Source organism: Hyla sarda, chromosome 1 (genome assembly GCF_029499605.1).
Source record: "Hyla sarda isolate aHylSar1 chromosome 1, aHylSar1.hap1, whole genome shotgun sequence".
NCBI lineage: Eukaryota > Metazoa > Chordata > Amphibia > Anura > Hylidae > Hyla > Hyla sarda.
Window position 1 is genome coordinate 189,671,532 of NC_079189.1, and position 15,909 is coordinate 189,687,440.

The 15,909-nt window shown below is 42.1% G+C and overlaps 1 protein-coding gene across 1 annotated transcript in view; it reads right to left on the reverse strand.

Moving 5' to 3' along the window:
* The window catches only part of ARHGEF38 (Rho guanine nucleotide exchange factor 38), a 118,542-nt gene that overhangs the window by 20,768 nt on the left and 81,865 nt on the right, over positions 1-15,909 (reverse strand). Inside the window, exons 8-10 of the mRNA XM_056566133.1 lie at positions 15,223-15,327; positions 14,857-14,979; positions 2,054-2,374 (exon numbers count right to left, since the gene is read on the reverse strand). Of these exons, the coding sequence (XP_056422108.1) occupies positions 2,054-2,374; positions 14,857-14,979; positions 15,223-15,327 (549 nt within the window). The remainder of the gene's footprint in view (positions 1-2,053; positions 2,375-14,856; positions 14,980-15,222; positions 15,328-15,909) is intronic.

Consider the following 15,909-nt stretch of genomic DNA (forward strand, 5'->3'; position numbering starts at 1 on the left):
AGACACCTAGTGGCCAAGGTTTAGAGCTTTTTTCTGGGGAAATTAGTCTTTTTTTGCAAATGCTTATAAATATGTTGCAAATCACACAGACTATCAAATGAAGGGAAGGTGGCTAAATAAATTTGTATGTACTAATTAAAACTGCAGCTCACCCCACACAAAAAGAAAGCCCTGGCACAGCTCTGTAGATAAAAATATTATTTGTCAGAATATGGTGAGCTTGTTTTATATTTAAAATGTTTCATAATAGTAAAACTTAAAAACCATATACATTTCAATTCATTGCAATTATACAGATCTGCAGAATAATGTTAAAGCTTAGCTGTGAGATCCCACAAAATATAAATAAATGACAATATGTTACTCATTACCTAATCCTGACCATTTACATCAAATTTTTATGCCTCTATCACCTATATTTATTATAAAAATCCCTCTTTTTATTAGCTCACAGTGTTAGAAATCCTCTTAGGGGAAGGGGGCGTGTCCCTCCATGTGGTGGTGGGAGGTGATTGGTGTGTCTGCCCCTGCAGCCTTGTCCATGAGTCATCTCTTGTCCAAGACTCATGGACAAGCCTGAAGCTGCTGCAGGGCTGGTTAGTGTCCCAGTAGGTATGAGGACCCCTAGTGGTCGTATTTTCAGAAGCCGTTTTCTTTATTAAATATTTAAAAATATTTTAAACATCCATATTATAAGGTCTTTCATTTTCATCAGTAACAATATAAAAAATGTTTTTGGATCTGACAGTGCCCATTTTACCACTTAAGGACATGCGCCTCAAATGTACAGCGCTGCAGTGAGTTACTTTGTGCACAGCGCCGTACATTTAAGGCAGGGCTATGAAGCGAGCGCTGTAATGGCCACAGACATCAGTGATCGCGCTGATAACCCCTCAGATGCCGTGATCAATACAGATCATGGCATCTGCAGCAGTGTGGCACTTAAAATGGCTGATCTGATTGCCCGAGACACTGCCGCTGGGATCAGATCAGCCAAGATGGCGGACGGAGGTCCCCTCACCTGCCTCCGTCCGTCTCCTGGGGTCTTCTCCTCAGATCTGCCTTCCAGCAGACCAGAGCAGAAGATTGCCGATAATACTGATCAGTGTTATGCCTATGCATAGCACTGAACAGTATTAGCAATCTAATGATTGCTATAGATAGTCCCTTATGGGGACTAAAAAAGTATAAAATAAATGTAAACAAAAGTTTAAAAATTTTTAAAAAATTCCCTCCCCAATGAAGATTTAAATCACCCCTTTTCCCCATTTAAATAAAAAAAAAGCATAAAAAATGATAAATAATAAATATATTTGGTATTGCCACGTGAGTAAATGTCAAAACTATAGAAATATAATGTTTATGATCCCGTACGGTGAACGACGTAAACGTAAAAAAAAAAAGTCCCAAATTTCTGCTTTTTGGTCACATCACGTTTCAAAATATATTAATAAAAAGCGATCAAAAAGTCCCATATACGCAAAAGTGGTACTAAAAACTACAGGTCATAGCAAAAAAAAAAACTTTGTACTGATTTTGTGAAAAAAAGTTTGAGATTTTTCAAAAGCAGTACAATAATAGAAATGTATGCAACCATGGGTATCATATTGACCAAGGGAATAAAGAAAACATGTAATTTTTACCGTAAAGTGTACAGAGTGAAAACGAAACCCCACCAAATTAGCTAAATTATGATTTTTGTTTAAATATCCATACACACAAAATAATTTTTTAGTTTTACCATACATTTTAGGATACAATGAGTGATGTCATTACAAAATACAACTGGCCACGCAAAAAACAAGCCTTCATATGGGTCTGTGAATGGAAACATAAACGAGTTATGGATTTTAGAATGCGAGGAGGAAAAAACGAAATATCAAAAATAAAAATAAAATTGGCTGTGTCCTCAAGGCCAAAATGGGCTGTGTCCTTAAGGGGTTAACATATGATTTTTACCACAGAGTAAACACTGTAAAATTTGTAGAATTGCATTTTTGGGGGATATCATTACAAGAGCAACAGAGGAAAACAAGTATTCTTTGTAACTTACTGGAAAGCTGTCAGAAGCATGTGAGCATGAGTCCATCGTAGCAGCCATGACATCTCTCATAAGAGTGATAAAGAAATACAAGCAGTTGAACAAGATGCTTCTTGCTGCCTGGTTAAACACTTGAAGTTCTTCTACTAGCTGCGCATTAAGAGCTTCATAGTCCTTCTTTGCCAGATCAAGCTGAGAATCAGCTGGTTTCTGGAGGTAGCTGTGGTAATCCAGGAGTTTATCATAGCGTTTCTGTATCAGCTTCTGAGGCATTGGGAACATGGACTGCAAAGCACTAAGTGGTGTACAGACCAGTCGCTCCAGTTTATTAGACTGTAATACAAACATTGTAAAGTTTAGTAAAAATCAGACTTATGGTGGCACTACTGTAGTACTACAGGGTCTACAACAAGTTATTTATGGATCTTCAGATTCTTTCAACTACCCTAAAGAAAAACATTCTTTGCACAGGTCCTCACACTTACATAAACTTTCCACAACCATTTCCCCAAGATAGTGAGGGTCCTGAAATATATATATATATATATATATATATATATATATATATATACTGAAAAACAAAACTAACAAATAAACATACTATTGAGAAAGAACAGTGCCTATCAATTATGTAGTTGAAGAAGATGCCCCATTATGGTGTGGATTGATTTAATGTCCTATTCCATGTTTCACTCTACTTTTGATTTCTTTTGCCTTGTTTTTGCTGTAGTTGATTCTACGTTTTTCAGTAAATTCTGGTGGATGAATGCCATGTCCATATTTGTCCTGTATGGATAATAATAAACCTGACTGAAAACACTAGAGGTTGAACCTGATAAAATTAATTTGAGATTCTATTAGTTTCTCTATCCAGCATTGTTGTTTGGCCATAAAATACACACTGCCTATGTCTGCAAAACTATCTCTACATACCTCTTAGGCTACTTTCCCACTGCCGTTATGACACAGCAGTGTGACGGGCATCAGGAGAGCCAGGGAAAATAGCAGGAGAAAAATTACTGCAAGAGTCGTCTTTTTCTCCCACTATTCCCGTCAAAAACAACGGGTCCCTATGGCCCCCATAAAAGTAAATGGGAGATGCCGGGACCCATTTTTGTCCACAAAAAAATTTAAATAGAAAGAGACTTTAACGACCGTTCTTGACGGGGAGCAACGGCAGTGTGAAAGGGGCCTTAAAGGGAATCTGTCACCAGTGTCACCCGCACTAACCTGTTGGGAATAATAGATGATAGATAGATGGGAATGATACTTATCATTCCTAAATCTTTGCCTCCAGTCTTTGGTAATCCCAATTCTTCAGTATATGCAAATGAGGAGCTCAGAGGATGCTCGACATTTGCATATACAAAAGACCATGGATTACTGAACAACGGAGGTATGGAGCATGTAACTGTAAGAATGATTTTCAACAGTGTTCCAAATGCTTCAAAGATGCTGGTAAGTTTGAAGAAGTTTAGTTATTTCTATCCATTTGTAGCCTCTGTGCCCTGATTAGAATGGGGTTCTTATTTTCTTTCTACAACACACAACCCCCCCCCCCCACCCCCCACCCCTTACCCTGTTCCAAGATATAACTAAGGCTCAGGTTATGTAAATCTCACTAGATTCATGCTCCCATAGCAATGACCCACCCCGGCCAGTGACTGGACATCTCCTGCATGAATTAAACAGGAAGTGGGGAAAAGCCATAAGCAGCGGTACCAAGTGTCATCGAATCGGCAGCTGTGGGGGCTTGGGGCTATGGTTTCATTTCCCCTTTAATAAAATCACCAAATAATTTTACCAAGTCCTACCTGCATCTGTTTGTGTATGGGGTGTCTCCTTTAGCTATATCACTAGACACTATTTTTCTTTACTACAGGTTTTTTATTTATTAGATAATAAAAGTTATAGGGTCTTTTATCTTTCCGTGAATAACCGAGCAAGCAAGTAGTACCAAACCGCATGGAAAGTGTGAATACTATTTATAGCTATTGCAACTGTAAAGAACACTTAGAATTACAGGATACAAGACATACTATCTTGTTCCATGTAACGCATAGGAAACTCGAGAAAAGAGGGCACTGAAATGCTTTGTGAAAAGAACCATAAAATATTGTAAATGCATCCATTTTACAGCGAATGAATAAGAGAATTGAAAATGTCTGAACTAAATCTAAAGTTCAAATGCATACAAAAGGAAAATATCTAAGATATTGTGGCTCATGTCACACTAACGTTTTATTGTGTGCTTTGCTACTTTCTGATGGATGTAATATTGACCACACACTGACAGCAATTTTATTAATTTTCTGGTAAAGCATGCTGCTTCTAAAGTGGGTCAGCCTAAATTTACTAATCTGGAAGCACTCCTTCACTTAAAGAGGTACTCCGCTGTAAACATCTTATCCCCCTGTTTTCAATGGGATTCTGCTGAATCAAGCACACAGTGAAATTATGATTACGGCCTCCACCAAATGAACAGATATGTTAATTCTTTCTGTGGAGCTCTCTCGGAAATGCATTGACATCTATAGAGACATTTCTGAGAGGTCCTAGTGCTGCCATGTTATGCCTCCACCTGCAGAATGTACGCCCAGAAATTTTTGGTGTGATTATAACCTTACTCAAAAACATGGGAAAAAATACATTAAAGCACAAGCACAAACTGCAGATGGATCTGTCATGACTGGGACATAGCATATATAATATGTATATCATTTTAGATGTCAGAACAATCAAAAAAATCATCTTTTATAAAGTTAGTGGTTTATAAAGGCTGCTTCCCTGCGTCTATCCGCTGTACCTTTTAATGGATATCGAATAAAGACTTCGTTTGGCAAGATTACCTGAGTGAGTGCACCTGCTTTTTTCTCTTCTTCAGCTCATAATTTTTGAATATTTTTTTTTTTTATACATATAGGCCCAGATTTATCTAAGAATGTCTACGGTAGAGCTATTTTCCCACGTTTATTTGGGTGGTGGGTATGACTAGCGTGCATCTTATTTATCAAGAAGGTGCAGCAGGATGATGAATTTTGCGCAGCTCTGCTGTGGTGGGAAAAGCTCTAACACATACACTTTTTCTAGACACTTGTGAGGGAGGGAAGTAGACACTTTCCCGGGTCCTGTATTTGGCAGGTTAGGTGTTTTTACTTACTTTCACAGAGCTGCCGGCACAGTTTTACTGGCATTTTAGATGCTACAATCAAATTTGATTGCGGTGTCTAAGGGGTTAAAGCCGGGCATCACCGTGATCGGTGATGTCTGGCATTAGAGATGGGCCCTGGTGGCACATAGCCACCACGACCACCCAGCTATGACCTGCGCTCACCTCCTGAACAAGTGTCATAGAAGGGGAGTGGGACGCTGTCGTCCACAAGAGGTTAAAGGTTGAATTGCGGAAGGTAGAAATTATTCTCACGCCTACCTGTAGGTGCTGTAGCTTTGCGCCTAAAAAAGGACCTTTGCGCACAAAATAGCGACTTTTGACAAAAGTCGCAATTGATAAATACATGATTACTGCATGGTCAAAAAGAAAAAGTTCTACGGGTAGGCAAAAAGAGTGACACTGTCTATATCAAAAGGCGCATAAAAGTCACTAAATATGCTGCTTGCGCCTGAACTGCGCCTAAACATAGACAAAAAAAAATGCTCTAAAAGCAAAGATAAATCTCCCCTATATTGTCCCAAATGATCAATTATGAACATGCTGACATTTTTTGAAAATCTTACCTAATTTAAAGGGGTACTCCACTGGAAAACATTTTTTTTTAATCAACTGGTGCCAGAAAGTTAAACAGATTTGTAAATTACTTCTATTAAAAAATGTTAATGCTTCTTGTACTTATCAGCTGCTGTATGATCCACAGGAAGGTCTTTTCTTTTGGAATTTCATTTCTGTCTGACCACAGTGCTCTCTGCTGACACCTCAGTCCATTTTATGAACTGTCCAGGGTAGGAGCAAATCCCAATAGAAAACCTATCTTGCTCTGGACAGTTTCTAAAATGGGCAGAGGTGTCAGCAGAGAGCACTGTGGCCAGGCAGAAAGGAAATTCAAAAAGAAAAGAACTTCCTGTGGATCATAGAGCAGCTGATAAGTACTGGAAGGATTAAGATTTTTTAATAGAAGTCTTCCTTGTCAGTGATCAGTGTCATGCCATTCCCCAGTGCAGCTTGCCTAATGTTTGTGGCCAGGTTAAAGGGTTATTTGTAAATATATTAAACACTGACAGACTGTTGCAAGTTATCTATGCAGACTTCTATGCACCTAAAGAATACAATGCCAGCCTTGCCAAGGGCCATAACCATACCACCATGTCATTTCAGGAGACCCCCTTTAACCCTATTTTATGTTCAAATTTTCAAAATGAATTTTAACTTGTTAGATACCAAACTACTGTAGAGATCTTGCTCTGTATAGTTAGATGATTTCCCTTACCATATCGCTAATCTTATTTAGCATGTTCATTCAAATGTAGATCTCGGTGTAAATATAAATAAAAGTGAAATGGCAGAACAGTCCTCAAGGTATATAAATTCTAAAAATGCACAAGATATGATCAGTTGAATTATTTATTATTAAATGAATAGAATAAAATAAAATGTAGCATATAAGTTAAAATGGTGCTTTGGCAGGGCCCTTGCCAGAAACACACATCATATCATATGAGATAAATAAAAAATATATAAAAAATGGTCTGACCACATAGAGAGAGTATAGTAAATAGCCACCTATAAGTAATTATAGCAAATAGTGATGAAAGTCTCTTGGTATCAGTCTTTAAATATAGGGATTCACTGATAGGTCAACAATTTATGGATACAGATAGAAATTTGTAAAAGTTAACCGATGTGCTGCACCACTCACCACTAGTGATGAGCGGCATAGGCCATATTCGAATTTGCGATATTTTGCGTATATATGGACAAATGTTCGTCATATATTCGTGAAATTCGCATATTCGTTATATATTTTTTTTTTTATGCGCATATGCAAAAATATTTGCGAATAGTGAGCCCTCCATTCTTTTATGGTGTAGGGAACTAATGGGCTAGTGCATTAACTCTGTGATTTTTTGCCTGTTGAAACCAACAAGGCCCTTTGTGGTTCACGATATGTAAAACTGTAAGATAAGCAGGAGGATCTTGGCAGTACAGTGGATGGGAGACCCTGGTGGTGGTTCGAGTCCTGGGGTGGGACGGAGTGTTACAGTGTTCTGGTTACACTTTTCTCGTGATTGACAAATGTAGGTCAATTGGTAATTAAGAAAGCCTTTGAACCGTGGGAACTAGGTCAATTGGCAATTAACTGAGTGTTTGAACCGTGGGAACTAGGTTAATGGGGTACCAAATAGGGGTATTGGGGTTAATTGAAACTGGATATAATGTGTAAGGCTGGGTATGAATGAATGAATGGGAGGTTATGGAACATAGGGGGAGATTTATCAAAACCAGTGCAAAGGAAAAGTTGTCCTATTGCCCATAGCAACCAATCAGATCACTTCTTTCATTTCTCACAAGGTCTCTGCAAAATGAAAGAAGCGATCTGATTGGTTGCTATGGGCAACTGGACAACTTTTCCTTTGCACAGGTTTTGATAAATCTCCCCCTATGATCCTTAACCTCCCATTCATTCATTCATACCCAGCCTTACACATTACATCCAGTTTCAATTAACCCCACTACCCATATTTGGTACCCCATTAACCTAGTTCCCACGGTTCAAACACTCAGTTAATTGCCAATTGACCTAGTTCCCACGGTTCAAAGGCTTTCTTAAAGGGGTATTCCAGGCAAAAACTTTTTTTTTATATATCAACTGGCTCCGGAAAGTTAAACAGATTTGTAAATTACTTCTATTAAAAAATCTTAATCCCTCCAATAGTTATTAGCTTCTGAAGTTTTCTGTCCAACTGTTCATTGATGATGTCACGTCCCGGGAGCTGTGCATGATGGGAAAATAACCCCATAGGAACTGCACAGCTCCCGGGACGTGAGTCATCAGAGAGCAGTTAGACAGAAAACAACAACTCAACTTCAGAAGCTAATAACTATTGGAAGGATTAAGATTTTTTAATCAAAGTAATTTACAAATCTGTTTAACGTTCCGAAGCCAGTTGATATATAAAAAAAAAGTTTTGGCCTGGAATACCCCTTTAATTACCAATTGACCTACATTTGTCAATCACGAGTAAAGTTTAACCACAACAATGTAACACTCACTCGAACCACCACCAGGGTCTCCCATCCACTGTACGGCCGAGACCCTCCTGCTTATCTTACAGTTTTACATACCGTGAGATCCCCATAGACCACAATGGACTGATTGGTTTCAACAGGCAAAAAATCACAGAGTTAATGCACTAGCCCATTTGTTCCCCATACCATACACTTATCCTGGAGGCTGACATCACACTCAGCCTCCAATAGCATTCAGACAAGCTAAAATTCAAAAGTTTAATGTAATAATGTATTAATGGTTCTTTGTATATATCAAACACGGTATCCGCACACTGTACCTTGGACCTGAGGAAGGAGGGAGCCCCTCCGAAACGCGTAGTCCTTATGTAGTTTCACTTTTTATGATAATAATAAAAAGTTTGATACAAGCTACTCCTGACTCCCGTGTCATCACGCTCACAGTGCCGAAGTCGGTTTTCTCTGGAAAAACAAGGGAACCCCTGGCGGATTCCCGTCCTCCACATCTGTATCCCTGCAATACGATTAAAATGATACCCATGTCTAGATACCTTTATATTTTTGTACAAAATCAGTAATCTAAAATTGCCCTATTTTGACCACCTATAACTTTTTCATTTTTCGTATATAGGGCGGTATTAGGGCTAATTTTTTGCGTGTCATCTGTACTTTTTATCAATACCACATTTGCATATTTAAAACTTTTAGATCGTTTTTATAATTTTTTTGGGGAATAAAATGTGACTAAAAAGCAGCATTTTGGGATTTTTCAATTATTTATGTTTACGCTGTTCACTGTACGGGACCATTAATATTATATTTTGATAGTTCGGACATTTACGAACGCGTCGATACCAAATATGTTTATTAAAAAAATTTACGTTTTTTGTGGGTAAAATGGGAAAAACGAACAATCTACATTTTTATTGGGGGAGGGGATTTTTCACTTTTTTTTATTACTTACACAACATAGCCATTTAGCCTCAAGACAAGCGCAGATCCTTCCTAAGCATGTCCATTACTGTCTGCCATGTATGTACTAAAATCACCTTATGGTGACTAACCCCTTTAATTTATATGCTACATTTTATTTTATGCTATACATTTAATAATAAATAATTCAACTAGTCATATCTTGTGCATTTTTACAATTTATGTACCTTGAGGACTGTTCAGCCAATTCACTTTTATTTTCATTTTTTGCACGACGGGTACGTGCAACACAGGTTATCTCGGTATATAATCTTTTTTAGTGGTGTGAGCCTTTCACAATTTTTTTTTTTTTTTTACCTATTTTACCTATTGTGTAAATGTGACTGTGTTCATAGGTCAGTAGTAATCACATTCATTGGATAGGTCAAACTTAATCACATTCATTTGGACTTTCAGTTTGTCTGTGTTCTTATGACTTGTCTATATAATAATGTTCATTAATTCAGATGCCTATCTAGAAATCACATCTGCCTTTTAATTAATCCAGCTTTAATATTGTGGATAATAAGTGGACAATAAGATCACTCAGAATATTATGCATGTTTCCAGAGGATAAATAGCATGGAATCAAGCCCCTTTGGCCTTTAAAGAGAATGGATCATCAGAAAATGACCTATAGTTTAAAGGGGTACTCCAGTGGAAAACTTTTTTTTTTTTTTAAAGCAACTGGTGCCAGAAAGCTAAACAGATTTGTAAATCACTTCTATTAAAAATCCTAATCCTTCCAGTACATATTAGCTACAGAATACTACAAAGAAAATTATTTTCTTTTTTTAACAAAGAGCTCTCTGGTGTTCTGGTTTGAATAATTTAAATGGGTGTGCAACACATCCTTAAAGGGATTGTCATGAGAAAATAACATTTTTCCACAGCTGGGGATGTGAAAATAATAAACATACTATACTCACCCCCTCCGGTCCTCCCCAGCTGCTGCACCTATGCTCCTGGTCCTCTTCTGGTCTCTGCATAGTGTGGGTTCTGTGTCATACTGACCCCAAAGGACCTGCCCATTCAGCTTATTAGTGACTAAGGAGGGCAGGTCAGGAGGAAATAAAACCCAGAAGAGGAAAATTCCAGGGAGGTACCAGTACCATTAGTACAGCAGTTGCAGGGGACTAGAGAAGGAGAGTATATGTGTTTATTATATTTACACCACCTCCAGCTGTGGAGAACATTTTTTGTTTTCCCCAAACAAGAAGGAGAGTCTCCCACCAATGACCCTATTGTAAACTGGAGGTGAGAGTGGAACAAATATTCAACACCCTGCATGGTCACTACACTTCTAAAGAACCATAATGTGAATGTGTACAGGTAAACAAACACACACAGGTATACAAGAACGGTACCTTGAGGACTGCCTTATAGACAGCATTGACATGAAATGTGCATTAAGTCGGGCAGGCTTTTTTTCTTTCTCCTCCATAACATTCATATTTGGATATGAAATAAAGAATTTCCAGCACAGGATACAATGCAACAGGTTCTTTATTCCGGATCACATGGAATGCACAGAAAATACCAACGCGTTTCGGGTCCAGCTTGAACCGAAACGCGTTGGTGTTTTCTGTGCATTCCATTTGATCCGGAATAAAGAACCTGTTGCATTGTGTCCTGTGCTGGAAATTCTTTCTTTCATATTGCTGTATGGACCGGGAACACTGCCGGTCAATCTGGGCACAGGTGTGAGCATTAGCAGAGGAGAGCCGTCAGTTCTGTTTTACTTTGATTCATACTTGGATAGGCCTAGCATGCATGTTTACTACAATAGGGAGTGGGGAATAAGTGTCACATTGGCAACACTTGCTTGCCTGGTAAATGTTACCGCAATATGTCAGGTGACAGTCCATATACATATATATATACACTGTTACGCCGAGCGCTCCGGGTCCCCGCTCCTCCCCGGAGCGCTCGCTACACTCTCCTCACTGCAGCGCTCCGGTCAGATCCACTGACCCGGGGCGCTGCGATACCGCATCCAGCCGGGATGCGATTCGCGATGCGGGTGGCGCCCGCTCGCGATGCGCACCCCGGCTCCCGTACCTGACTCGCTCTCCGTCGGTCCTGTCCCGGCGCGCGCGGCCCCGCTCCCTAGGGCGCGCGCGCGCCGGGTCTTTGCGATTTAAAGGGCCACTGCGCCGCTGATTGGCGCAGTGGTTCCAATCAGTATCTTCACCTGTGCACTTCCCTATTAATACCTCACTTCCCCTGCACTTCCTTGCCGGATCTTGTTGCCATTGTGCCAGTGAAAGCGTTTCCTTGTGTGTTCCTAGCCTGTGTTCCAGACCTCCTGCCGTTGCCCCTGACTACGATCCTTGCTGCCTGCCCCGACCTTCTGCTACGTCCGACCTTGCTTCTGTCTACTCCCTTGTACCGCGCCTATCTTCAGCAGTCAGAGAGGTTGAGCCGTTGCTAGTGGATACGACCTGGTCACTACCGCCGCAGCAAGACCATCCCGCTTTGCGGCGGGCTCTGGTGAAAACCAGTAGTGACTTAGAACCGATCCACTAGCACGGTCCACGCCAATCCCTCTCTGGCACAGAGGATCCACTACCTGCCAGCCGGCATCATGACAGTAGATCCGGCCATGGATCCCGCTGAAGTTCCTCTGCCAGTTGTCGCTGACCTCACCACGGTGGTCGCCCAGCAGTCACAACAAATAGCGCAACAAGGCCAACAGCTGTCTTAACTGACCGTGATGCTACAGCAGCTACTACCACAGCTTCAGCAATCATCTCCTCCGCCAGCTCCTGCACCTCCTCCGCAGCGAGTGGCCGCTTCTGGTCTACGACTATCCTTGCCGGATAAATTTGATGGGGACTCCAAGTTTTGCCGTGGCTTTCTTTCCCAGTGTTCCCTGCACTTGGAGATGATGTCGGACCAGTTTCCTACTGAAAGGTCTAAGGTGGCTTTCGTAGTCAGCCTTCTGTCTGGAAAAGCTCTATCATGGGCCACACCACTCTGGGACCGCAATGACCCCGTCACTGCCTCTATACACTCCTTCTTCTCGGAAATTCGAAGTGTCTTTGAGGAACCTGCCCGAGCCTCTTCTGCTGAGACTGCCCTGTTGAACCTGGTCCAGGGTAATTCTTCCGTTGGCGAGTACGCCGTACAATTCCGTACTCTTGCTTCAGAATTATCCTGGAATAATGAGGCCCTCTGCGCGACCTTTAAAAAAGGCCTATCCAGCAACATTAAGGATGTTCTGGCCGCACGAGAAATTCCTGCTAACCTACATGAACTCATTCATCTAGCCACTCGCATTGACATGCGTTTTTCCGAAAGGCGTCAGGAGCTCCGCCAGGATATGGACTTTGTTCGCACGAGGCGTTTTTTCTCCCCGGCTCCTCTCTCCTCTGGTCCCCTGCAATCCGTTCCTGTGCCTCCCGCCGTGGAGGCTATGCAGGTCGACCGGTCTCGCCTGACACCTCAAGAGAGGACACGACGCCGCATGGAGAATCTCTGCCTGTACTGTGCCAGTACTGAACACTTCCTGAAGGATTGTCCTATCCGTCCTCCCCGCCTGGAAAGACGTACGCTGACTCCGCACAAAGGTGAGACAGTCCTTGATGTCTACTCTGCTTCTCCACGTCTTACTGTGCCTGTGCGGATATCTGCCTCTGCCTTCTCCTTCTCTACTATGGCCTTCCTGGATTCCGGATCTGCAGGAAATTTTATTTTGGCCTCTCTCGTCAACAGGTTCAACATCCCGGTGACCAGTCTCGCCAGACCCCTCTACATCAATTCTGTAAACAACTCAAGATTAAATTAAACTTTTCTTCTGCATATCATCCTCAATCTAATGGACAAGTAGAAAGAATTAACCAGGTCTTGGGTGATTATTTACGACATTTTGTTTCCTCCCGCCAGGATGATTGGGCAGATCTTCTACCATGGGCCGAATTCTCGTATAACTTCAGAGTCTCTGAATCTTCCTCCAAATCCCCATTTTTCGTGGTGTACGGCCGTCACCCTCTTCCCCCCCTCCCTACCCCCTTGCCCTCTGGTCTGCCCGCTGTGGATGAAATTTCTCGTGATCTTTCCATCATATGGAGAGAGACCCAAAATTCTCTCTTACAGGCTTCATCACGCATGAAGAAATTTGCGGATAAGAAAAGAAGAGCTCCTCCCATTTTTTCTCCTGGAGACAAGGTATGGCTCTCCGCTAAATATGTCCGCTTCCGTGTCCCTAGCTACAAGTTGGGACCACGCTATCTTGGTCCTTTCAAAATTTTGTGCCAGATTAATCCTGTCTCTTACAAACTTCTTCTTCCTCCTTCTCTTCGTATTCCTAATGCCTTTCACGTTTCTCTTCTTAAACCACTCATCATCAACCGTTTCTCTCCCAAACTTGTTTCCCCCACTCCTGTTTCCGGCTCCTCGGACGTCTTCTCCGTCAAAGAGATTCTGGCATCCAAGAAGGTCAGAGGGAAAACCTTTTTTTTAGTTGATTGGGAGGGTTGTGGTCCAGAAGAGAGATCCTGGGAACCTGAGGACAATATTCTAGACAAAAGTCTGATCCTCAGGTTCTCAGGCTCTAAGAAGAGGGGGAGACCCAAGGGGGGGGGGTACTGTTACGCCGAGCGCTCCGGGTCCCCGCTCCTCCCCGGAGCGCTCGCTACACTCTCCTCACTGCAGCGCTCCGGTCAGATCCACTGACCCGGGGCGCTGCGATACCGCATCCAGCCGGGATGCGATTCGCGATGCGGGTGGCGCCCGCTCGCGATGCGCACCCCGGCTCCCGTACCTGACTCGCTCTCCGTCGGTCCTGTCCCGGCGCGCGCGGCCCCGCTCCCTAGGGCGCGCGCGCGCCGGGTCTTTGCGATTTAAAGGGCCACTGCGCCGCTGATTGGCGCAGTGGTTCCAATCAGTATCTTCACCTGTGCACTTCCCTATTAATACCTCACTTCCCCTGCACTTCCTTGCCGGATCTTGTTGCCATTGTGCCAGTGAAAGCGCTTCCTTGTGTGTTCCTAGCCTGTGTTCCAGACCTCCTGCCGTTGCCCCTGACTACGATCCTTGCTGCCTGCCCCGACCTTCTGCTACGTCCGACCTTGCTTCTGTCTACTCCCTTGTACCGCGCCTATCTTCAGCAGTCAGAGAGGTTGAGCCGTTGCTAGTGGATACGACCTGGTCACTACCGCCGCAGCAAGACCATCCCGCTTTGCGGCGGGCTCTGGTGAAAACCAGTAGTGACTTAGAACCGATCCACTAGCACGGTCCACGCCAATCCCTCTCTGGCACAGAGGATCCACTACCTGCCAGCCGGCATCGTGACATACACTATATCAGTGGAACCCCCACTGGCATGTAGGGTTAGCTGATATGGGGCTATGCAGCCTTCAGCACAGACTGTTGTGTGCATGAGCCCATAAAATATAGTGGCAATATGGCAACTGGCAGTCAAGACCCAGTCTGGGGATCAGTGAGGTCTCTGGGGATCAGTGAGGTCTCTGCTGGGTAATGATTCTTTTATTACATGTTTACTTTGATGTGAAAGCCCTTTTAATGAAATATGAACTTATACTCAGCTAGAAGTATATTGGTTATCCAGAACCATCCTTCGATCTAAGCCTGTAATGTTGTTTAGCAAAGCTTATGTTATTATGGAAGGTACTCTCACCAGCTGCTCATACTGTACTCCTACACTGCTTTGCAGGTTTAAATCTTCATGACTTTCTTGGGTGTCATCATGCAATACATCTTGTAGTTCAATAACATTTTGGCCAGCCAAAGGCAACGCATCCTGAAATAACACAATAGATAGTTATTAAACAGTGGTCCTGTGTATAAATATACTGTAGAACTTCACACAGGTGGAATAACCGTGACTAGGGCATTGTCTTGATTTCAAGAATAAAGCATTGGGATAAGGTGGCCCACAGAACTATAGATGAGTTTGGGTAGAGATTGAAAAAGGGAGAAGCATATAATATCACCAATATATTCCCATTATAGCAGTAAAAAATGTATTAAATGCAAAGCTTACCTGCATATGCTGGAGTGTACATGAAATGTTCTTAAGGCAGGATTTAACAGTCTTTTCCAAGCCTCTAAATATTTTTTCTTCTTTGTTGAATATCTGATCTTTCACCTATAAGGTGTTAGAGTATTATGAGCAAGGTAAGACCTTTATATACATAAAACTTCTTAAATGGGTACTGTAATTTGCAAATATGTTTTATATATGTAATGTCCCAGTACAAAGCATAGTCCTGTACTACACTTAGGCTTTGTCAGGTTGAGTCCCTCAGTGTCCTTGGGGCTCTCCTGCAGTGTCTCCCCCATAAAGAAGTTAGTGTTACTATGTCTAGCCAGTACAAGGTTATGTCTTATGTGTATATAAAGTATAAAGGACCTTTGGAGGACCAATGTAAATGTCTAAAGGACCTTTGGAGTTATCACATGTTATGTTATCACGTTACCCAGAGAGCACCAGTTAAACAGATGACCTGCAGCTTGACCTATGAGCTTCTGGCTCAGCCCCCCTTTATAAGAGGGAGAGCCATTACAATCTCTCTTCTACCAAATCTCTCTCTTACACCAGACCTTTGCTGAGGACAGCCAAGCACAGTCCTCAGATCCAGCATCCAGTACACCTGGAGGCCTCAAGCCTGCATATGTCAGTAAGTCCAGCCATCTATGTCTACTGTCTCTACCTACAACCAAGTCAAGT